Source organism: Geotrypetes seraphini, chromosome 2, assembly GCF_902459505.1.
Source record: "Geotrypetes seraphini chromosome 2, aGeoSer1.1, whole genome shotgun sequence".
Lineage (NCBI taxonomy): Eukaryota > Metazoa > Chordata > Amphibia > Gymnophiona > Dermophiidae > Geotrypetes > Geotrypetes seraphini.
In genome coordinates, this window is record NC_047085.1 from 58507971 (window position 1) to 58531746 (window position 23776).

Consider the following 23776-nt stretch of genomic DNA (forward strand, 5'->3'; position numbering starts at 1 on the left):
CCAAAGCCACCCCAGTACCTTTTTAAAGTTGTGGTGCTCTCCTGCTGGACGGCTGTCTTTGGAAGCAGAGCGGCGCGACGCAGAAGCGTGACCTTTGCGCTTCCTGCCTGGTCCTGCGCTGCTCAGTGATTGGCTGAGGTCAGTTCTGACATCCTGCCGGTGCCTAACTTAAATGTTTTAATTGGATCTAAGTAGTGTGATAATTGATTATGCCATTAAAAAGCAATTACAATGGATTTTGTAAAAAATAGGTGCCGCTAAGCACCCCTTCCCCCCTGACCAGCACCTGAATCTATGGTACCTAGCAGTGCCTAGTGATACCAAAGCCCGGAAATGGGTGTTTTCAAGGGCAGCGCCAGACTTCGGCATCACTAGGCACTGCTGGCTATGATTCTACAAGGACTCTGTGCCACTGTGCAATAAATGAACAGGAGACAAATCACTTTCAATTGAAAGAAAGCTCTGGAATAAGGAGACATAGGGTGAAGGTGAAAGGGAATAGGCTCAGGAGTAATCTAAGGAAATACTCCTTCATAGAAAACATGGTGGATTAATGGAGTGGCCTCCCGGTGGAAGTGGTGGAGACAAAGACTGCATCTGAGTTCAAAAACATGTGGAACAAGTACCTAGGATCAGGGCAGGATTAACCAATAGGCCAAGTAGGCACATGCCTAGGGCCCAAAATGGTCAGTGAGGCCCGATGAAGGAGGGCATCAACGTTGTTTTTTCTAAACGGCGATGGGCCCCTCTAGCATCAATCGGCAACACAGGCCCCCCGAACGGCAATGCAGCCCCCCCCAATCGACGGAAAGTAAGACAAGCAAGCAACGCGGGTAAGAAAGTGCTGCTTGCCCAAAGCTTCCCTCTGATGCAGCTTCCTGTTTCCGCCTGGGCGCATGGTGGGGTGGGGTTGGGCGGGGCAGGGGGCCCAGTGTACTTCGGTGCCTAGGGGCCCTCGACAAATGAATCACGCCCTGCCTAGGATTTCTAAAGGAGTGTAAGGGATTGCAGACTGAAGAGGCCATATGGTCTTTATCCCTCCGCTATGTTTCTTTATCCATATCATGATATATTTCATATTAGGAATAGAAATCAAAGGCACTATTCAGAATTGGTTTGTTATAGCCTAAATTGGATGAAATGAGGGATAGCATGTGAAGATCTGATTTATGGAATAATATTCTCTTAGAGTCGCAAGACCTGGGCTCTTTTCAAATATTTCACAAACATCTGAAAACTTTTTTATTTTCAAAATTGTGAATTCCGTCCTTTCCTCTTCATTATTATTAATCTTGTAAACTGAGTCGAGTTGTAGCTGTATAGAGAAGACAGGGTCTATAAACTTAAGTTTTAGTTTAGTTAGTTTAGTTTAGTTGCAAAACAATGTAATGAAAGCCAGAAAAATGCTAGGCTGTGTTCCAAAAGGTATAAACAAAAAAAAAAAAAAAATGGCAATAATGTTCCTGTACAGGTCACCGGGGAGACTTCATTTGGAATACTGCATTCAGTTTTTGAGTATCTCAGGATATAAAGAGGCCAAAATTGGTCACGAGGGAAGTGATTAAAATGGTGTAGATTTTGAGGTCCTTTTGTATATAAACCTAGAGAAGAGGGAGAATGAGAGAGATATGAATCCAGATGTTTAAATACTCAGAGGTACAAGGGGTGTTCAATAATTTATCTACCTGAATATGAAAGAAAGTAGCAAGCATGTTGAAACAAGTCTGTGCATGTTGTGACATTTCTCAAGGTTACTCATACACAGTTGCAGCTCAGTGTGAGTCAAATATTCCAAGAGACAGGATGTCAGGAGAGTCCTTAAGTGAATCCAGTAAGAAACAGCTAGATTTGGAGCACCATTCATTGATAAAATTTCTCACAAAAATGGTAAAGGCAAAAGAGATCCATGAACGCATGACTGCAGTTTATGGTGAGTCTTCCTCATTATTCTACAAAGTAAAATTTTGGAGTAAGCAATTTAAGTGGGGTAGAGAGTCCACCGAAGATAAGCCTCACACTGGACAGCCTGTGGACGCAACTTCCACAGAAATGTGCAAGAAAGTTGATTTAATTTTGTCAGACAAACTAAGGTTTCCCGAATAGCTGAAGAAATGGGGTATCTTAGAAGATAGTTTATAAAATAATTCATGAAAAGTTGGGCATGTCCAAGGTTGATGTAAGATGGGTTCCAAGAATGCTGACACCACGTCAGAAGGCCACGAGGCTCCAGTGCTGTTAGGAATACTTGGAGATGCTCCATGATGACCAAGTTCATTTTTTTCATCATTTGGTGACTGGAGTTCAGACTTGGGTCTATCACAGAGATCCTGAGTCCAAAATGAAGTCATTGCAGTGAAAGTACAAGTCATCCCCACCCCAAAATAGTTCAAGAGAGAAAAATCTACAGGCAATTATGGCAACTGTCTTCTGGGATGATGAAGGACTTTTACTTCTGGAATTCATGCCACACAAGACAACCATAACCAGGGAGAGGTACACCAACACAGAGATTGCTTTGTGGGAGTCAATCAAGGAGAAAAGACAAGGAAAACTCACAGCAGGCGTGCTGCTTCTTCATGACAATGTGCCAGTGCACATGTCATGACAATCATAGGCTGCCATCCAAGAACTTGGGTTTCAGCAGGTGAACCATCCATCCTGCAGTCCTGACCTGGCTCCCTCAGTTTATTTCCTGTTCCAAGCTTTGAATAAATCTCTCCATGGACTGTGTTTTTCAAGTGATGAAGTCATCAAGGAAGCTGTAACGTCCTAGTTTGAAGGTCAAACAGAAGAATTCTTTTCAAATGGGGTTAAAGTAGATGACGTGTAAGGAGCTATCAGGGACTATATTGAAAATTTTAAAAAAATCATTTTTGAAAACTCTCTTCTTTCCTACTGAGATAGATAAATTATTGAACTTGCCTTGTATTAATTCTCAAATAAACATTTTCCTAAGAAAAGGAAGCTGTAAAGCAAGGGGATAGGACATGAAGCTTCAAGAGTAACATCAAGAAACATTTTTACAGAGAAAGGGAAGTGGATGCCTAACATGTCATCCCAGAGGAGATGCTAAAGACAAAAATAGTGATGGAATTCAAAAAGGAGTGGGATACAAACATAATATACCTAATCAAGAAAAAAAATGGAAATCAAGCACTGAGCACTTCATCTCAAAACAGTAATGTCACGATTTTGCACTTCTAGGAAAGTATACTTGGAGAGGTATTGAAAGGCGTAACTCCACAAGGCAGAAAGATGGTATATCAAATTCATTACCCCTATTATACCATATCATACCATACTGTACTAGATGTTGCAGTTCACAATCTCATTACTGGTCTATAATTTGCTGAAAATTTTCTAAAAGCTTATCCAACATTTTATGAGCTCCAAAGAGCTGTTCATCTTATTCATTAAATAATACAATAATTTTGCTTAGACTAAGCTACAAAATAACGTCATTTGAGTTTGGGAATGAAGATTGTGGATGAAAACTGTTTGGAATATCAGCACCTTCATGTGCATATGTGTACACATATCTATCCAATGCTATCAGGGTGTATAAGCATTAATTTGCACGTACCTGCTTAATCATCAGAGCAGGTATTTGCAAGTGACTGTACAATTGGACAGAGTGTAGGTGGGATATAGATGGAGCTTCGACTTACATATTTAAATAATGCTGTAAGTTACAGGATATGAAACCCTGAAACATTTAAGTGCCTTTGCTAAAACTAGCTCTATGGCTGGTATAACTACAGATGCTTAAATGCTGGGTGCTTTGATACAAGGTTATGCTTTTTTGTATGTGTTCACTTCTTTAGTTAGATGCCCTCAACTCATGTTCGAGTCCTAGCAACTTGATAAATTGCAGATCTAAAAGGAAATAGTGAATAAAAATTGTTCATGTGCATGCTTGGTAAGGTCTTCCAGTATTATCCCCATGGTTGTTTTCAACGTGTTCAGCCATTTGATTGCAGGTCGCCCTCTGCCTGGTTCCTTCGATTTTCCCAAACATGATGTCCTTCTCCAATGATCTTTCTCTTCTAACGGTGTGACCAAAATAAGACATACTTTGGGCTTCGAGTGAAATAGCCAGTTTGATCTCTTCCAGAATCAATTTGTTAGTTCTGGCGGTCCATGGTATGCATAAAATCCTTCTCCAGCACCAAAGATCAAATGAGTCAATCTTCTTTCTGTCTTGTTTCCATAATTGACCGCCTGTCTTGCAAAATTGACCACCTGTCTTGTATAATTGCCATAATTGACCATCTGTCTTGCATAATTGACCACTGAGAAAATGAATGCATGGACAAATCTGATCTTTGTTTGGAGTGTTATTTCCTTACCTTTGAATACTTTGTCAAGAGCATTTATTGTATTTCAAATAAAAACAAACTTTCTGTGTTCAAATATTTTTAATGTATAAAGAACAATCTATATATATAAAATCGGAGGTGTGTATGTGTGTGTGTATGTGCTGCGATCACGCAAAAACGGTTTGACCGATTTGAACGAAACTTGGTATGCAGATCCCTCACTACCTGGGGTGATATGTTCTGGGGGTCTCGCGGCCCACCTGCACACGTGGGCGGAGCTACAAACATAAAATCAGATTTTACCCATTCATGTCAATGGAAAAAATGTAAAAAGCTGCCATTCTCACAGTAATTCAAAAACGGCTTGACCGATTTGAACGAAACTTGGTATGCAGATCCCTCACTACCTGGGGTGATATGTTCTGGGGGTCTCGCGGCCCACCTGCACACGTGGGCGGAGCTACAAACAGAAAATCAGATTTCACCCATTCATGTCAATGGATAAAATGTAAAAAGCTGCCATTCTCACAGTAATTCAAAAACGGCTTGACCGATTTGAACAAAACTTGGTATGCAGGTCCTTCACTACCTGGGGTGATATGTTCTGGGGGTCTCGCAGCCCACCTGCACACGTGGGCGGAGCTACAAACAGAAAATCAGATTTCACCCATTCATGCCAATGGAAAAAATGTAAAAAGCTGCCATTCTCACCGTAATTCAAAAACGGCTTGATCGCTTTGAACGAAACTTGGTATGCAGATCCCTCACTACCTGGGGTGATATGTTCTGGGGGTCTCTCGGCCCACAACTCTATGTTGCTTGCTCAACAATTTATATGTTCTTGCTCCTGGAGGTGAAACTAAAAATGTTATTTATAATCACGTTTTGCATTAGTTGTATTGTATTCATTTTGTCAAATATTTCACATTATAATTTGAATATTGTACTTTTTATTAAGCTGTAAAACAATAATTTCATTCACCACTATAAAGTATCTTTATTTGAATCCATTTACAGTGTTATTGCTATAATTAAATACCCGTGCAACGCCGGGGCATCAGCTAGTATCAAATAAAACAACCAAAAATAAACAACTATTACACATTGCGACATCATTATAGAAATGGGGCACTATGTCCCAGATTTATAATTATCTAACAATTTTCCGCTTGTGATACTTGTGCTTATTCAAGACTTTCTTATCCTCTGCCTCCTTCTTGTACTTATGATATACACTGACAGCGTTCCACCATTGAGCCTCTGATAGCAAAGAAGTATTTTTCTAGTTGGTCAATATCAGCTTAAGAACCACAGTCAACAAAAAAAATAAAAAAGCTGATTCTGTCCCTTTTGGTAGTGAACTTTCCAGACTTAAGGATTTCCAAACCACAATCTGATACATGAGACTCTGAGATATGTAGCAAACAGGAAATCTTATTTCAAACCACAGTCCAAAAAGATTGCAATTAGGAACAGGAATGAAATATGTGCTCACAGGTTCTAACAGCATCCTTACATGACTGACATTTATTACTAATATCAGGACTCAGTTTTGCCAATTTATTAGGTGTTCATAAGCTTAATTAAAGAGCATATAGTCTACATATCAGGGTGAGGCAGATAGAGATACCGTTCATGGTGCACATCGTCATATTTCTCCATGCAGCCACAAATCAACAAAACAATACAGAAATCATTCACAGTCATGAGAAACCTAAGGCAAAAATTCTTCGACAAAAAACAATTCCAGCTCTTGGTCCAGTCCCTAGTCCTGGGTCTTCTAAACTACTGCAACATCCTCTATCTTCCCTGCTCCGCAACCATGATAAAACAACTACAAATAGTACAAAACACAGCTCTGAGACTTATCTACTCACTGAGGAAACACGACCACGTCACAGCGGCTTACCTTGATTCACACTGGCTCCCAATACAAGCAAGAATACTATTCAAATTCTACTGTCTACTATGTAAAACCATAAACAGAAACTGCCTAGCCTACTTGAACAACCGACTAATCCAAACAACCACAACCAGACATAGGAGAACCCACACTCCATTCACGCACCCTCCAATCAAAAACGTCAAACAAAAAAAAAAGTACGATGGCCTCCTGGCCACTCAGGCAGCAAAACTAGATTACCAATTCTCCAATTTAATGATCACAACCCCAGACTACAAATCCTTCTGAAAAGAAATAAAAACCCTGCCATTCAAGAAATCCTTAAAGACAAACTAACACACCAAGAATCATCTCAATCCCCAATAGCAACCCGCTCCACTTCATAACTCCTTATGTATTCCTAAATGTCCAAATAACTCCTTATGTAATCTGCCTTGAACCGCAAGGTAATGGCGGAATAGAAATCACTAATGTAATGTAACATATCCAATTCGGTAAGAAATTCACTCTCCCAACATCTCTCAATGGAAACAGCACTGACATCTTCTGTGTACGAAGCACTTTATAAAAATTAGATCCCATCTTTATTGCTATTTCAAGTAAAACAAACACAATCTGTAAAATTCCACATTTGCTAGGGATAGTGGTGTAGCGAGGAAAGGAGGCGCCCAAGGTGGTGGCATCCATCATCACTGTACCATACACCCACCAAACTCTTCCTCATCATGCCTGCCCCCCGTATACCTCTTTATTGTTGTGCCTCCCCTCCCCACGCATATCTCTTCTAAATCTTCAAGCAACTTCTCCTAGCCGTAGCGTGCGCCAACCTCAGCTCTCCCTCTGATGTCACTTTGTGGTCCCACAACCAGAATGTAACATCAGGAGAGCTGAGGCCGGCACAAGCAGCATCTAGGCTATGCTGTTTGCAGCCGCTGAAGATTTTGGCAAGGTGGAGGGGTGGAAATGAGAAGTGCCAGCACCTTCAGCAAGATGGCAAGATTGGAGGGTGGTTTGGAAAACCACAGGAGAATCTGCCTTCACACAAGTGAACAGCAGCACACATTGGATTTCCTGTCAGCTGTCAATCCAGTTCTCTGGTCACCCAGTCAAATAATTCAATCAGATTCATTTGGCAAGATTTACGGATCTTGTAACCCATTGAATTGTAGGAAATGCACTGTTCTTTCCTTCAGTTCTGGTACTAAGAAGTCTTAAAAGACCTTACAAAATTCCACAGTTATACCATCTTATACAACGTGAGGGTATAAATGATATTTTATATTTATTTATTTATTTTAAAAATTTATATTCCGCCTATCAACAAGGCAGATTACAAATGAACGTACATAAAATGAGACCTACAAAAAATACAAACAAAAATAAATTCAACAAATATAAAATATAACTAAATAAAAAATATAAAGACTGGGGTGGTTAATTGTGGCATGGAAGTAAATATTGTATGAGAGGGTGAGGGTGGTTTGTTTTTTATGTGTATTTTATGTAGGACAAGGCAATTAAGATAAGACTGTGTTTGCAAGTATGTGTATTTGTGCTTTTTGCTATGTATGTGTTTTTGGAACCCGCTTTGTTTATAAAGTGGTATATACATAAAAACCATAAACCATCTTCGCCATTTGTTTTTCCATTCTGCAACATTAGTACAGCTCATGCTACCTAATGTCTTTCTCTAAGCTGACTTATGGATTCGGCATGAAACGAGAACTCCTTAAAGAGCTAAGAAAGAATTTGCAACATTCAGAAACAAGTGTCTTCTATAGTTCTTATGGGAGATTTGTATCTCCAAATGCCTGTTATTTGGCACTGTTGCTCTCGTTCAACATCAACTTATGTAAAGCAGCTGTTTCATCATCTGCCAATTAAAGGATTAACAACCAATTGACCTGCATGGAAATAATGCTATTCAGACCTGTTTTACTGTTAATAGCGGGAACCATCTCTCTAGTATATCTCCCTTTAAGATACAAGGTCAATACATTACCATCACTATTAGAGGCCTTAACATATGGCATTTGTGAAAAGAACTTGTCTCTAGCCCTGTGGCTAAGTATGGCATTATGTATTTCTGTAAATTGCTTAGTTTTAGGCAGGGTACAAATTATAAAAATAAATAAATAAATATTGAAAAGTAAGTGCAGGATTATGGTTGCATTATCCCATTGCAATATCAGTTATGTTTCTAATTTTCAAATGTCCTTTTTCAGTTGCATATGTTTGTGTTTCTACACCTCATTTCTATGTATTGTATACACAAGAATCACGTTACCGATGTTTGCTTTGAAAGCATCTCACTTGACAACTAGTGATACAGGTCTTTATCCATTCAATTTATTTATTTTTCCCATGAAATTTTATTGATTTCATGAAAAAATGCAAAAATACAGTAAATAAATGGTTCCTGTAATAATTGAGACCCGAAGTTAGGATCTTGCAGGAGTGCATTATTAAATATTCAAATAGGGGGAGGGATGATGAGCCTAGCTTTACATCTTTAATTACCAATACAGTCTCTGCATGATTTGAGATAAAGGTGTTATCAATATGGACACACTTGACCTTTTCTATTAAGGTTTTAGATATCAAGAAAAAGTGAGCCTTGAAAATGATTGATTATCTGTGAATGAAACATGAACTCTTGACCCATAGAATGCATCACTTCTAGATATGTCCACTATCCCACTTATTAAAGAACCATTTGATTTGTTTCTTTGTTGTGATCCATTATAGGGTCTAGTACCTGATTAAAATCATTATTCATAATTTGCTGTACATCAGCCTCTTCTATGACTTATGTATGAATCCCTTGCATAAACATTAAGAAAAACTAACTTTCTCCCTTAAGAACTTATAACTAAAGATCCCCTAGATAAATATAGGAGGCGATTGTTTTTAATTATGACAGGTACAGCTATACAATTAATTATGAGAAACTGGAAAAATTTGGACCGTTTAAATTTTACATTCTGGTGGGCAAATTTATGTTTAATTTATAAATATGAGAAAATGAATGCTGATTTGTCGGGAAATATAAAAAAATTTTAATTAATATGGGGCCCATTGATGTCGTTTGTAGATTTATTATAGTTTTGAATTTGTTTTTATATCAAATGCACATCCAGAGGGGGGGGGGTGGATTTTTCTTTGTTTTTTTTTATTGAATGATGGGGTGGGTGGGTTGGATTGGTTTGGGTTTTGAATAATTAAATATTTATATAGGTGCTTACTATTTCTTTATAAAGATGAAAAATATGACATTTGCACTTTTGGAAGGTTATGAATATACTTCATCAATAACTATATAATAATTTTTGATGGAAAATGTGTTAATCTTATTATATATTCTAAGGATTTTAAGTGATGTATAAAGTGTAAAATGTATTTTTCTTGTATTCACTTAATGAAAGTATTAAAAAGAATAAAGATATTTAAAAAAAAAGAACTTATAACTATACACAATGCCGTTCACTATTTTAATACTGGCCCAAAATCAGAAGATTCAATGCTTTATTCAACAATATGAAAGTTAAAAGAAGAAAAACCACCTTGAATACAGATAAAATACCAAAATACTTCTATGTAAAAAAAAGTTGCATTTTTGTTTTGAACAGCTGACAGGAGGAAAATGCTGAACTGCATGCTAGTTTATAGTAAAGATGGAATTACTTCTTAATGATAATGTGATGCTCTTACTTTATTAACTCTCTTCTCTAGGGCTTTGGCAGTCCATCTGGTGAATACTGGCTTGGGAATGAAATTATCTTTGCAATAACTAGCCAGAGGCAGTATTCTTTGCGAATTGAACTAATGGATTGGGAAGGAAATCGAGCATACTCACTCTATGATCGATTTCACATAGGAAATGAAAAGCAGAATTATAGGTAAGTTCTTATAAATGCTTTACTGTTAGCATATCCAAGCAAAGTTTATTGCCCTCCAGAGTGTGAAAGTTGAAAAGAAAGTGTTAAAACTCAAAGATTCACCTGCTGGAAAAAGCCGAATATTATAGTTCTGTTAAAAAAAAAATGAAAATAAAATACATTTATAAAAACCCCTAGGCTGAAACAATGGCTAAGAGTAATTTTATTATAATGCAATTAGCATCCCCATTGCTTTTGGTACTGGATTCTGCAGCTTTGAAGAACATGATCTCCATTTTTTTCTTGAAATCCCCCTCTCTTCCCCATAAATTGTTCCAATACAAGACACCTCAGTTCTTTGAGCACATGTTCAACAGTGACACAATGTTGTACCATTGGGGCTTCACTTTTCAGTTGTAGCCTATGTAGCCAGAGGGGCTGAATGAGGCTTGGTGAATGTTTGGATTACTTCACCTTGGTTTCTGAGGCTCATTTTTAGTAAGATTTAAGGTTTTGGCTTGTGCCTTTCCCAGCACAGTGTGTGAAGTTTGTCAAGATTGTAATTGAATTTGGAATATATATTTGACAAATCCACCTTTAGAAAAGTTTTTTTTGCCAGTGAAGATTACTCCAGCAGTGCCTTATTCTGATGATTTAAAGAGGACTTGCAAAACTCCTCAACCAAATGCCCAGTTATCAATATTGGCATCTAGAATCTGAGCAATATGAATGCTTCTTTCATCTATCACAATTTTAATTTGTAAAAGGCGAGTTACACATCTAGCCTGAAATGTGCCTCTTTCAGGTCTCTGTTGAAACCTCAGATTTTCAGTCCCACACACAGCCTCCTGTCCTTTCCCACAAACTGCTTGTCTACTGGGACATTCATTAGGCTACCAAATAACTAGATGTGGTGTCTTTACAAAGCAAAACCAAAGTGAAACTAATTAATATCAAACCAATGCTTTGGGTTCAATGATATACTTCAAAGATTTGCTTACATAGAAAATAATGGGAGGAAAAGCCTCAGTAACCTCACTGGAAGATTTCAAAGAAACAAATTTCTTCCATATGTGTGGGTTTGTTATCCTTCATAGGGGGGGAACCTCCCACTTGACGTTAAAGAATACTATTGAAATAATGTCTATAATAAATATTGAATTGCAGCATGAAGTTAAGTGCTGCAATTCAATGACACCCTCCCGCCCTATGAAAGATAACAAACCCATTAGGCCTCACCCCTTGCAACTTGCTGCATGGTTTGAACTTAAAGACTTTACATCTTGGTGATGTTTCTTGTCAGCCTGTCTGCCTTATCAGATTGTGAGATTCTATAGTCTGTAAACGACAACATCTGCCTAGAATTACTAGAATAATTATAGATAGATAAATAGATATAGGATTGCATACATACATAATTAAAAATTTCCAAATATTTCCATTTATGAGTGCAGATGGTCCAGGGTGCACAGATTTAAAGCAGGCATGCTTAAGTTGCAAGCCGAAACATTATGGACTAAATTCCGCAAATGGCGGCCATGCTGCATGCGGAAAATGGCATGCTGAATGCTATTCTATAAACAACACTCCAAGTTGGGTTCCGTTTATAGAATAACGTTCAACATTGGGATCTGTGCCCAACTTTTAGGTGCATAGATTTAGGTGCAAAGAAAGCTGGTGTAAACCCCCCATTTGTTAGGTGTGAATCCACTGAATTCTAATATCACATGTATCTTTAGTGAATGCCCCTGACCCGCCCATGCCCTTCTCGTGGTATGCCCCTTTTTTTAGTCATGCACCAAACATTTACACACAAACCTTTATACAGGAGAATAGCACTTAGCAAGATGCATGCAAACATTCAAAACTGTTGCCAATTAATGCGAATCATAGTTAGTGCCCAATTATTGGTACTAATCGGCTTGTTACTCAAATCGTATACACCCAAATGTGGCCACACAATTTTAAGCACCATTTATAGAATTATGTGGTATATATGTATTTCAGATTTTGCAGTAGAAGTTCACATAGATCTAGTTTTTTAAAATTCCCTGTTAGCTTTTGTACCTCCTCCAATACACATGTAGTTTTTAATTTTAATCTTTATTAAATTTCCCAAACTACCATTGTGCAAACAAATAATTTTAATATACATAATATTACACGAAATGCACATTAAACTTATAGACATTAATGCACAACTATTCCCCCCTCCCCAAATAATCAGAAAAAGTACATACCTATAGGAAACCTTCCATATATTCCTCAAATAAAACCCTCCCCCCTCCCACCCACCACATGTAAAGTTTCATCAAAATGCTTGTTATTGCCCACAATACTAATTCATCAAAAGCTCATTTGATTGATATGTGCCTATGTATAATCACCGAAGTCCCTCAGATTACCACACTGACGAAACTTGTATGGTGGTCTTCCTCACCAGAACTATTTAATCAGTGTATTCAATTTTGCTTCTTCTTTAAATCTTTTTTATATATAAAAAAAACACCCATACTTATATCATCTATGTTTTCTTATGATAAATATGGAACTATATAGTTATTTATCATAAGAAAATAGTTCCATATTTATCATAAGAAAAAACAGATGATATAAGTATGGGTGTTTTTTTATATATAAAAAAGATTTAAAGAAGAAGTAAGCAAAATTGAATACACTGATTAAATAGTTCTGGTGAGGAAGACCACCACACAAGTTTCGTCAGTGTGGTAATCTGAGGGACTTCGGTGATTATACATAGGCACATATCAGTCAAATGAGCTTTTGATGAATTAGTATTGTGGTTTATAATTTCAACTATAAGTGCCAGGATTGTTCTTGTTATTGCCCACAGCATGAAATAAGTAAGGTGAGATTTAATGTTCCCATTGAATGTCGATGTTCTTGGGCATAATTTTGGAACAATCTACTAAGTCCCTCTTCTTGACATATTCTACTCCCTGTTATTAATACAGCAATAGAAAAAATATTGTTTCCGCTGAGCCCCCCATCCATAGTAGAAGAAAAATCATCAAAATCACAAAACCCCATTCCATTTTCTTCCAACTTACATTCACTTCATTTAAACTAAACTAGGAGCCTCTTCTATCAAACTGCGCTAGCAGTTTTTAGCGTAGGGACCCAAGCTGAATGGCTCGCGCTGCTCCCAATACTCATAGGAACTCTATGAGCATCGGGAGAATGCGGGCCATTCAGCGCGGCTCTCTGCACTAAAAACTGCTACCGCAGTTTGATAGAAGAGACCCTAAATCTTGAACTTGTATACCGAGTTAGCCCTGAGAAACAAGGCTCGACTAGGTTAATAATAGTTGTAGTTAATAAAAAGAATTGACCTCATGGAAACTTATGTGCTAGAAAACGCTGAAACAGAGTAGTTTTCAGAATTTTTCAAAAAACTTGAAGGGATGGACAGGATCTTATTTGAGAAGGTAGGTCATTCCAAATTGCTGTTAGTAAATAGGGGAAGAAATGAACAGTTTTACTGATAAATCTGGCACCTTTTACAGTGGGGAAAGAAAGTTTAAATACATGGATAGTTCTGCAACTTGAAGATCTTGAAGAATTTAAAGCTAGAGGGATGAACGAACCATCATTTTGGCACAATTGGACTATTGTAACTCTATTTTACGTGGGTTTGAGCAAAGGAAATGAAAAAAGACTCCAGTTAATTCAAAATATCGCTGCAAGATGTATCTTTGGTAAAACAAAGCATGACCATGTGTCACCTCTGTTAAGGAGTTTACATTGATTTCCTTTTTGATTGAGAATTTAGTTTAAATGTGCCTGCATAATTCTTAAAATCTTACATGGCATCTTTGAATTGGACCAAAATTGCAAAATGATGTTGATAAAACAGGTGACGGACGCAAACTGAAGAAACATTTCTTAATCAGATGGTTTACCTGACAATGGAAAGAGAGGGAGGAGTCTAAAAAGATTCCCACCACTCTAGATGAAGACTCATTTGGCAGAACATCACCGAAATTAAGGGTAATTGAACTAGGAAGGTTTGCGATTTCTGGACCAAACCAAAGTAATTTTATTTTTGTTGTGTTTAATTTCATTTGAACCAGAGATGACCACGACTGTAATTTGGTTAAGCAAACATGTATGTTGACTGTACGATTAATCAAATTAGGGTCGACTTCAAGCAAAATAAAAATGTCATCCGCATAAGTAAATAGTGATTTGATAGGGCTTAGTTTATAAAATTTTAACAAAGTCATGCAGATATTAAAGAGGATAGGGAACACCGCTATCCAGTGACCATGCAGACAATGATGTGCCCCCAAAGTTCTCTACATAGGACTGCAATGAAAGAAATCCTTTGAACCAGGTCAGAACTTTATCCTCCATGCCCATATGTGAAAGCAGTTTAACTAGAACAGGATGGTTTACTACGTCAAAGGCAGCTGAAAGAGCAAATTGTAATAGTATGGCATAGTGATTCTGGGATAATAGGCTTTGAATTTTAGAAATCAGTGATAGTAATAAGGTTTCTGTGCTAAATGGAGAGATTTATTGCAATACAGCGGGGATGTTTCAGGAAATTTCAAGATGTGTGGGAGCCATTAACAAAGTATTGTACTGATTAGATGACATTTTTTCCCTTACATTTACAAGTTCAATTGTGAGAGGGGGAGAGGGGTAATTTTATTGTTACTTATTGTATAAGGTATTGATTATATGATAGGGAAGGGTGGGAGATAAGAGCATATCATTTATACCATTGATGATTATTAAGTGATATATTTATTGTTAATTTGTTTGGACATATTGTCACACTTATTGTAAGTTTGAAAATGAATAAAGAATTAAAAAAAAAGAAAAAAGGCTTCTGTGCTAAAATTAGAACGGAATCCATGTGGAAAGGGCGACAAAATACTGGGGCCCCTGCCAGGCTCTCCACCCCCCTCCCTGCCAGGCTCTGAACCCAGCCCACTCCCTCTCTGCCAGTCTCTGCACCAGCGCCCACTCTGCCCTGTACCCTATCCCCCCTCTCTCCCAATGTCCTGTAGGCCTCCACCGGGCTTGATGTCTTGTGAGAACTCTGGGTAGCCATTCAGCAAGTGGCTCAGCACTGGACAGGAGCAAGAGGAAAGCTTTTTCATGCCTGGTACACTGCTGGGCTGGGAGAACTCGAGGCATCTATTCAGGGAGGGACATCATGGGGCAGGAGTGCAGAATGCTCACTCCTACCCGGTACACTGCTGGACCACCAGGGATTCAAAAAGTTATGCGGGGAGGGGGGGGGCAGGAGGGAGGTAAAAAAAAAAAAATTGGCAGAATCGGCGGTACAGAAGATTGGAGGGATCCCTCCTGTCTCGGACAACCCCACCAGGCTACACAGCAGGCCTGGCGGAGGCCTGCAAGAAGTCCAGAAGGGGGCAGGTGGGTAATGACCTGAATATGAATTGAGACCCCCATTTTAGGACCATTTTTTTGGCCCAAAAATCTCAGTTTATATTTGAGTATATTACGGTACATGTTACTGTAGGGATGACTGGTTTGGAGGGAGAAATATATCAATGTGTTCTACTGTTGAGACATGCTATTATACTGGTAATCTCAATTATTAGTTACTAGGTATCCTCATTGCATAAAATGGAACCTATGCTGAACTAGCACAAGGTAGTGGTAAAATAACACATCTTCATAACAGCCCACATTGATAACTGTGCCCCTAAATCTCTTCCCTAGAGAAGAAAGCTCCCTTTCCTCATACCAGCATCCATGATATTTGCAGGATTAGCTCTAAGAATTGTGCCAAATGAGCCTCATATCCTTGAATTCCTAACAATGGCACTCGCACCGCTTCAGCTTCAGTCATATCCATAACCATAACCCAAATAAATACCATAACACCAATCTTTGTGGAAAAATTATTTGGCTGCAGGTTTATTAACAAATTTCTTTTATAACCATGTAACAATCTAATATAATAAAACCCTAAGCGTGCATGCGCACACTTACCTGCGTGTTCCATTTTCCATGAACCTGTAGGTCCCTGCTGGCAAGAGTTTGCATGCGTGCTTCTACTCCCTCCCTCAACTCACTATAAGGAGGCAGTTTGTCATCTTCGCCCCCCCCCCCCGCCATACCTGAACCCCCGTTGAGCCTCCCATTCACCCCGAAACAACAAAAAACCTTCCAGAACCAGCAGCATCCCCAACACTTTAAAGACGCTGCTTCGCAACCTTCTAATGCTGATTTCCTCTGCCATGTCCCTGATGACGTCATCAGAGACAGAGACGCGGCAGAGGAAATCAGCATTAGAAGGTCGCCAAGCAGCGTCTTTAAAGTGCTGGGGACGTTGCTGGTTCCGGAAGGTTTGTACGTCGTCTCGCAGTGGGAGGGGCGGATGGGAGAGTCAATGGGGTCAGCTGCACGGTGGCAGGGGGGAGGGAAGATGGAAACAGGCTGATCACCGGTTCTACTGCACAGGGGGGATGGGAGGGAGGGAGGGAAATAAAAATACCGGGTTCTACTGTACAGGAGGAATTGGGGGGCACTAAGGACACGGGAAGAAGACACTGGGGGCACTAAGGACACAGGACGGATGCACTGGGGCCACTAAGGACATGGGAAGGAGGCACTGGGGGCACTTAGGACATGGGAAGGAGGCATTGGGGGCACTAAGGACGTAGGAAGGGGTACTAAGGACATGGGAAGATGGCACTGGGGTACTATGGACATAGGAAAGGGCACTAAGGGCATAGGAAGGAAGCACTGAGCGCACTAAGGACATAGAAGGCACTGACGGCACTAAGGACATAGGAAAGCAGCACTGGGAGCACTAAGGACATAGGATGGGACACTATGGACATAGGAAGGGGGCCACTGACAGGCAGGCAGGGCGCAACAGAGAAATACAGGGGGCCAGGGATACAGAGACAGAAAGAAAGAAAGATAGACAGGGAGCCAGGGAGAGACACAGACAGAAAGAATGACAGACAGACAGACAACGTCCAAGGAGAAAGAGACAAAGAAAAAAAAAACCCCAAATAGACATATACTCTAGCACCCGTTAATGTAACGGGCTAAAACACTAGTAATAATCATAATGTCCAAATGTCATCCAACCCCATCTTCCAGGCCAGCCACTTAATACAAACTTGACAGTCAGCTAGTCGGTGCCGACCTAGCCTAATTCAAAATCACAATCTTGTGTTCATGTAAATATCTATGTTATTTACTTCCCATCCCCCCAAAGAGACCTGCGTTGTCGCCTGGCCTTACCCCTACTTGTAGCAGTATTGCATTCAAGTAATCTCTAACAATTCCATTTACCAATACTTCAATAACTTCACCAAACTGCTTGGCCCTGGAAGAACCACCATTCTGCAGCTGCGACTCCCACCCTCCCAACACCCACCCAAAGAAAACACCCAACCACCCTGCCCCAACACACCAAACACACCACAGTGGGTAGGATGGGAAAACACCCCACTTTTCTACACTTACACCCCCCAAACTAACTATACTAACTTTCTCTCAAACCACCACCCTTCCTATCCAACATTCACAAAACTAACTCCTTCACCTCAAACCTCTTCCCGCAAAATTCCTTCCAATCACTAACACCCTCTCTCCTCCAATCCCGTAGCACCCTTTCATAGCAACACCTACTTCCACCAATCTAATCTCTTTATTCCCACCTGTTATCTTACTTTATCTACAGCCTTCACCCTTCCTCTTTATAACTCCCCCCCCCCCTCACTCTTTACTGAGCTATTCAGCAGCTCAGCCATTATTATTAGCCTACCACTAACTTGGTAGGCTTTCCAAAGTCCTGTTCCCTGGTATCCTAATGGAAGCTTTTTGTCCCTCTGTGCAAAGACTCTCTTGAGAGAGTGTTTCCTGGTCGAAGTGGCAGAAATAAAGAGAAAGAAGATGTCATAAATTCTCCGGTTCACAGATGTTTAACAATTTTCTTGCCTGCTTTGAATTGCTGAAGAGGCGTTCTATCTCTATACAGCTTCAATTACTGTAAACTGATGATTATACCAGTTGAATAGGTATTCTGTTCTTATTATGGATACGTTGAACAGCTTTGTGGTATCCCAGGCAAGAAATAAACACGATAATTAGATGTAGATTCTTCTTTATCAAAGACAAATCACTACCCGTTTTAAGAAAAATCAGAACTGGCACATAAAACAAGTGTTCAAGTTTGTTTGGGCATCAGACCAAACAAATCTGAAACAAAGCATCTTGTATAATCAGAGGATAAAACCAGAAAGAGACAGAATATTTAAGGGCAGTGTCTTTTTGCAGATTAGAGATGGGTAAAAAGCAAAAACTTTGAGAGATTGACTGTAATACATGTCGGTATAGCGCTAATGCTTTTAGTGATAAATTGTGTCTGAGAAAATATATAAAACATTTTCCTGTCACGTTATTTGCCAAAATGTAACCCCAGTGTTTGGTTCAAGCCTGTACTTTTCCCAACGGTGATTTCCAAAAGTCTCTGTTTTTTTATCTGAACTATTTATCATCTTCCTCCTACTAAGTTTTATAAGTTCAAAGAATCTGGGATATAAAGGGTAATGTTAAACACATGGGTTATAAGATGTATATAAATTTAATTTTAAGGCATGCACCTTTTCATTCATCCGAACATACAAAGCAGAGGACAAAATTAAAAATGCAATTAAATCAAATTCCAATTACTTTGTTTATTGAACAGTACAAGTTCCAGTAAAAAAACACACACAATTTGAACGACAAAAGCTTTGTTATGTATGGTTTCATATCTCTCTACCTTTTACACACACACAGGCATGCACTTTAAAAAAAAAAAAATCTCTTTATTGGTACACGTGGTGCAAAATACATGTGATCATAGCAACACGAAAGTCAACTCATCAAACGAAGGATGTAATTAAAGAAGGGTGTAAATTAAAGAACTAAGGCTGGTACTGGACAGACTTGCACGGTCTGTGTCCCATATGTGGTGATTTGGTGTAGGATGGGCTGGTTAGGGCATCAATGGGAACTCCAGTAACTCAGAACATGAGGATGTTACTGGCCAGACTTTATGCTAGATATCCTGCAAACAGTATGGTTGGATAGACTGGAGTGAGCTTGGACGGCAACTTCAGCATTTGGAACCTAGGACTTTACAGTCTATGACCCAGAAATATCAAAGAAGAGACAAGTTAATTTAATCATGTATATTTTTAATAGATATAACTAATGGGCAAACTTGATAGACCGTTCAGGTCTTTATCTGCCGTAATTTACTATGTTACCTGGCAGAAACCCAAAGAGTAGCAACATTCCAGAGCTGAGATTGTGATGTCATAATGTCTCATTCCACCAATACCTAAGAGCCAACCTCATCAGTGATGTTACAAAGGCTTGATTAGATGGCAACTTCAGCATTTGGAGCCTAGGACAATACCAGGTGGACTTTACAGTTTATGACCCAGAAATATCAAAGAAGAGACAAGTTATTTTAATCATTAATTTTTAATGGCTGTAACTAATGGGCAGGTTGGATGGACCGTTCAGGTCTTTATCTGCCGTCATTTTCATTTCCAATGAAGAACAGCAGACTCATACATTCCAGTCTGTTCTTTAGCAACTGCAAAGGGGTTTGGCTTTTAGAATAGTTAAACATGTAAAATAATCCAGTTTTCGCACCAATGGCATATGCGACATATGCAGACACATTTAGATGGGAATTTTATAGAATCTTAAGAGTCCAAATAAGTGCTTGCTATAGACGTACGTATTTTATAAAGACACAAGGTATAAATTCTTTTCAGGTCACCTAAAATTAGGCACTAGGTTGCTACACACTAACCCTGGATTCTGTATATGACACTTTTTATACTTGCAAATTTTTTATGTTCCTAATTTGCCTGTGCAGTTTAATTGATAAATCAGTGCTGATAATTGGCTACTAACAAGCAGTTATCGGCACTAATTGATTATTGGACAGAAACCAGAGGATAGGGTTATATGACCATTTTTCTCAATAGAGGAAGGTAAATAGTGGACACTCAGAGGGACCACAGCCCTCTCTTTCCTGCCTCCTCACAGCTGTCTTCTAAAATGCCTGCCATGACCTCTCGTGGCAGCTAGTGGTACTACAGGAAATGCCACGAGCAGCCGTGAAAGGTCACATCAGCCATTTTAGAAGGCAGCTGTGAGGAGGTAGGAGCGAGAGGCCTGTGGTCCTGCCACAAAGACTACTGCTGGAGCACCAGGTACCTTGGTTAGTCCCAGGTGGAGGGCACTTACCTGTACATGATGGAGTGGAGGAGGGCTGGGGGCATTGTGGGGTTGAGCTGCCATGAGGAGGCCATGCTCCTGCCCCAAAGACACCCTCCCCTGCTGAATTCGGTACCTAGGAAGTTCTTCTTCACTGAAAGGGTGGTTGATCGCTGGAATAGTCTTCCACTCCAGGTTATTGAGGCCAGCAGCGTGCCAGATTTTAAGGCCAGATGAGGTAGACATGTGGGATCTATCCGCAAAGATAAATAGGGTGGGTCATTAGAGTGGACAGACTTGATGGGCCGTGGCCCTTATCTGCCGTCTATTTCTATGTTTCTATGTTTCTAGATAGGCCCAAGGGGGAGGGAGAATCACAGAGTTGGGAAGGAATTCAAAGGGTTGGTGCCTGAAGAGGGGAGAGAGCCTTGGCTATGGGTTAGGGGAGGAGCAGGGAGAGAGGAAGGGAGGCATGAGAGGTATTGAGACCTGAGAGGGGTTGGAGGGGAGAAAAGCTAAATCTTGAGGAGGGAAGAGAGTGATAGACCTGGAATATCTCAAACCCCCTTCTCTACCCATTACAGCTCTTTGTAAATCTTGGATCAAACATTTAGAATAAAATGGTTCTGTGCTTTAAAAAGGTTGCCAACCCCTTCCCTAGAGTGTGTTTACTGTATATAATGCCATCATTATCAGAGCTACTAGAGGGAGGAGACAGCAGTGTTCAAAAGTGTCCCCACTGCCCCTTTACTGCTGACACAGGTGTCTCCACCACAAGGATTTTAACATAGTTCACCACGTTCCATCCCAGCTCACCCTAGACCCACCCCTGCCCTGCCTCATTTTGGACTCTCCAAATAACCGACTCACGGACCACCTATGAGTACAGATCAAATAAAAATGCATAGCTAAGGAGACTTTCATTAGAATAATCAATCCAATGAAGCACACTTAAGATCAGTACTTAAAACTCAATCACCCCAATCTTACACCCAGGTACCCCAACCCTTCTATCTCACATTCTCACATTCATACGCTTAGATGCATCCAATGTCAAATACTCACATTTACTCACTGAATGAAATAGCAATTATAACACACAAACCAAAAATACATCACTCACAGCAATCCTCCCAAAAGAAACACCCCAAACAGCAAGCCATAATAATATCACTTAAGTCCTTAATGAAGGAGGCACTGCAGACCAATCAAATGCAAATAAAAGGTCCAAAGGTTCCCAGAATAGGTGGCCTATCCCACAAATACACTGACTCTGGTTCATTCTTCACCAAGGCTTTCTTTCTCTTGGTCTTGCTAAAAATGTGCTTGCCAGGGTTGACTCTTGGACCTGGTGTTTGAACACATTACTGGAGGTGCCGCAGATGGAACTGGTTGTGTGGTAAGATCAGCGTCAGAAAGCAGTATCCAGGCCTTCTCCAAATTGCACAATCTCTGAACCTTGCCGGCCATAATGAAAGAGAGAGAGAAAAAGGGATGTGCCCACTCATTGTTAATGTATTCTTTCAAGAGAATGTCCAGAGCAGGTTTTAAAGTTTTATGCTTCTAAAGCAGGGATCTCAAAGTATCTCCTTGAGGGCCGCAATCCAGTCGGGTTTTCAGGATTTCCCCAATGAATATGCACTGAAAGAAGTGCATGCAAATAGATCTCATGCATATTCATTGGGGAAATCCTGAAAACCCGACTGGATTGCGGCCCTCAAGGAGGGACTTTGAGACCCCTAGTCTAAAGCGTGAAGCTTGAAACATCCTGACAGGCTCAGGAGTAATCTAAGGAAATACTTTTTTACCGAAAGGGTGGTAGATGCATGGAACAGTCTCCCGATAGCGGTGGTAGAGATAGAGACTACATCTGAATTCAAGAAAGCGTGGGATAGGCACATGGGATCTCTTAGATTAAGAGAGGAAGAGATAATGGTTACTGTGGATGGGCAGACTGGATGGGCTATTTGGCCTTTATCTGCCATCATGTTTCTACTATATTTCTCATGCTGTTTCTTTTTACCTTCTCTGGCAGCACTAGTACAGACCATGGGCCACAAAATAGTACCTGGTGGGCCGCATGTGGCCCCTCCAGGCCTCAAGTTTGAGACTACTGCTATAGATTCCCCTTTTTCGTTTTGTTTGGACAGCCTCTTGCACTATAGAAATAATAAGTAGTAGCAGTAGTAAATTCTTCTCCTTTCAACTATTTTCTAGCTCATCAAGTTTATTATTCAGGTCCTCATACTTTGCCACAAGAGTATGATGGTAAGCTCACATGTCTGCCATTGGTAAATGCCTCAAAGCCTTCCACTCAGCTCTCCCCCCAATCTCAATGCAGTCCAGAATTTCATGCTGAAAGTCTTTAAGCTCCTGATTCAAGGCTAAGAAATACTTTTTTAAGTGCCTAATGTTTGCGCAGGAACTAGGAAGTTGAACAGATTCACCTGCGTAGAATAGTATTAAATTGAGACTTTTGGTTTGATGTGCCATGTCAAAAACACTACTCAGCACCACCCTCTGAAATGAGCTTGAATTAAGACTGATAGGATTGGAGTGGAGTCCTCAGCTCAGACGTCATAAGAGCTTAAGAATAGCCTTACTGGGTCAGACCAATGGTTCATTTAGCCCAACAACCCATCCTCACGGTGGCCAATCTAGGTCACTAGTATCTGGTAAAAACCCAGAGAGTAGCAACATTCCATTAAGGATGCTGACATCTCATCGTCGCCTTACCTAAATGACTTTTGAGAGCAATAAGAAGAAACTAAAAAGACATAAGAACCTAGAATGGCCCAGCTCCTACGATGCCCATTGAAGAAAATGTTAAAATTACAGTGTTCTCCAAAAGAAAAAAGGACTGCCTAAACTTACTGCTGTTTTCAGTGAGGATACATGTATTTTGGGTAGAAGCCTTGGGGATGCAAATAAAAACCACACATTTAGGTGGGAGAATGCACCTTTGAGATCAAGAATAGGGGCAAGTTTTGCTTTTTATTAGTTTTTGTTTGAAGGCTGCGTGAATCTCAATGAAATTTCCCTTTTATTGACAGATATTCAGATATTTGGATGCTATTCATCCGATGGAGGCTAAAGCCAGAGTAAAACCAAATTATTTAATATTAGTTTAACACACAGTGATGCCGATATTGAAAGCAATTTAAGTGGGTAGGAGCCTCTCCTGCTGCCTAACTGGGAATTTTCAATGTCACTTAACTGCACACTGCAGTTGAATATTGTCACAGACCGCTCAACAAAAAAGAGGGCAGGTCAAAGGCAGCACTAGGCGGCAGTATTGGGGAAGAGTCAGGGGTTATTCAGGTGGCAGCAATATTTAGTCTGTGAGCATGAATGCCCCTCTCCCACTTCAGCTTCCTGAGGTCTAGGCCAACCTGACTCCCTGGTGGTCCTAGTGGGATCATTTGGGGAGAAGC

The 23776-nt window shown here is 39.9% G+C and overlaps 1 protein-coding gene across 5 annotated transcripts in view; it reads left to right on the plus strand.

Moving 5' to 3' along the window:
• Positions 1 to 23776, plus strand: part of ANGPT1 (angiopoietin 1) — a 493112-nt gene that overhangs the window by 403249 nt on the left and 66087 nt on the right. For all 5 annotated transcript variants that reach the window (XM_033934816.1, XM_033934815.1, XM_033934817.1 and 2 more), the window contains one exon: positions 9955 to 10121. In XM_033934816.1, coding sequence (XP_033790707.1) covers positions 9955 to 10121 — 167 coding nt within the window. The remainder of the gene's footprint in view (positions 1 to 9954; positions 10122 to 23776) is intronic.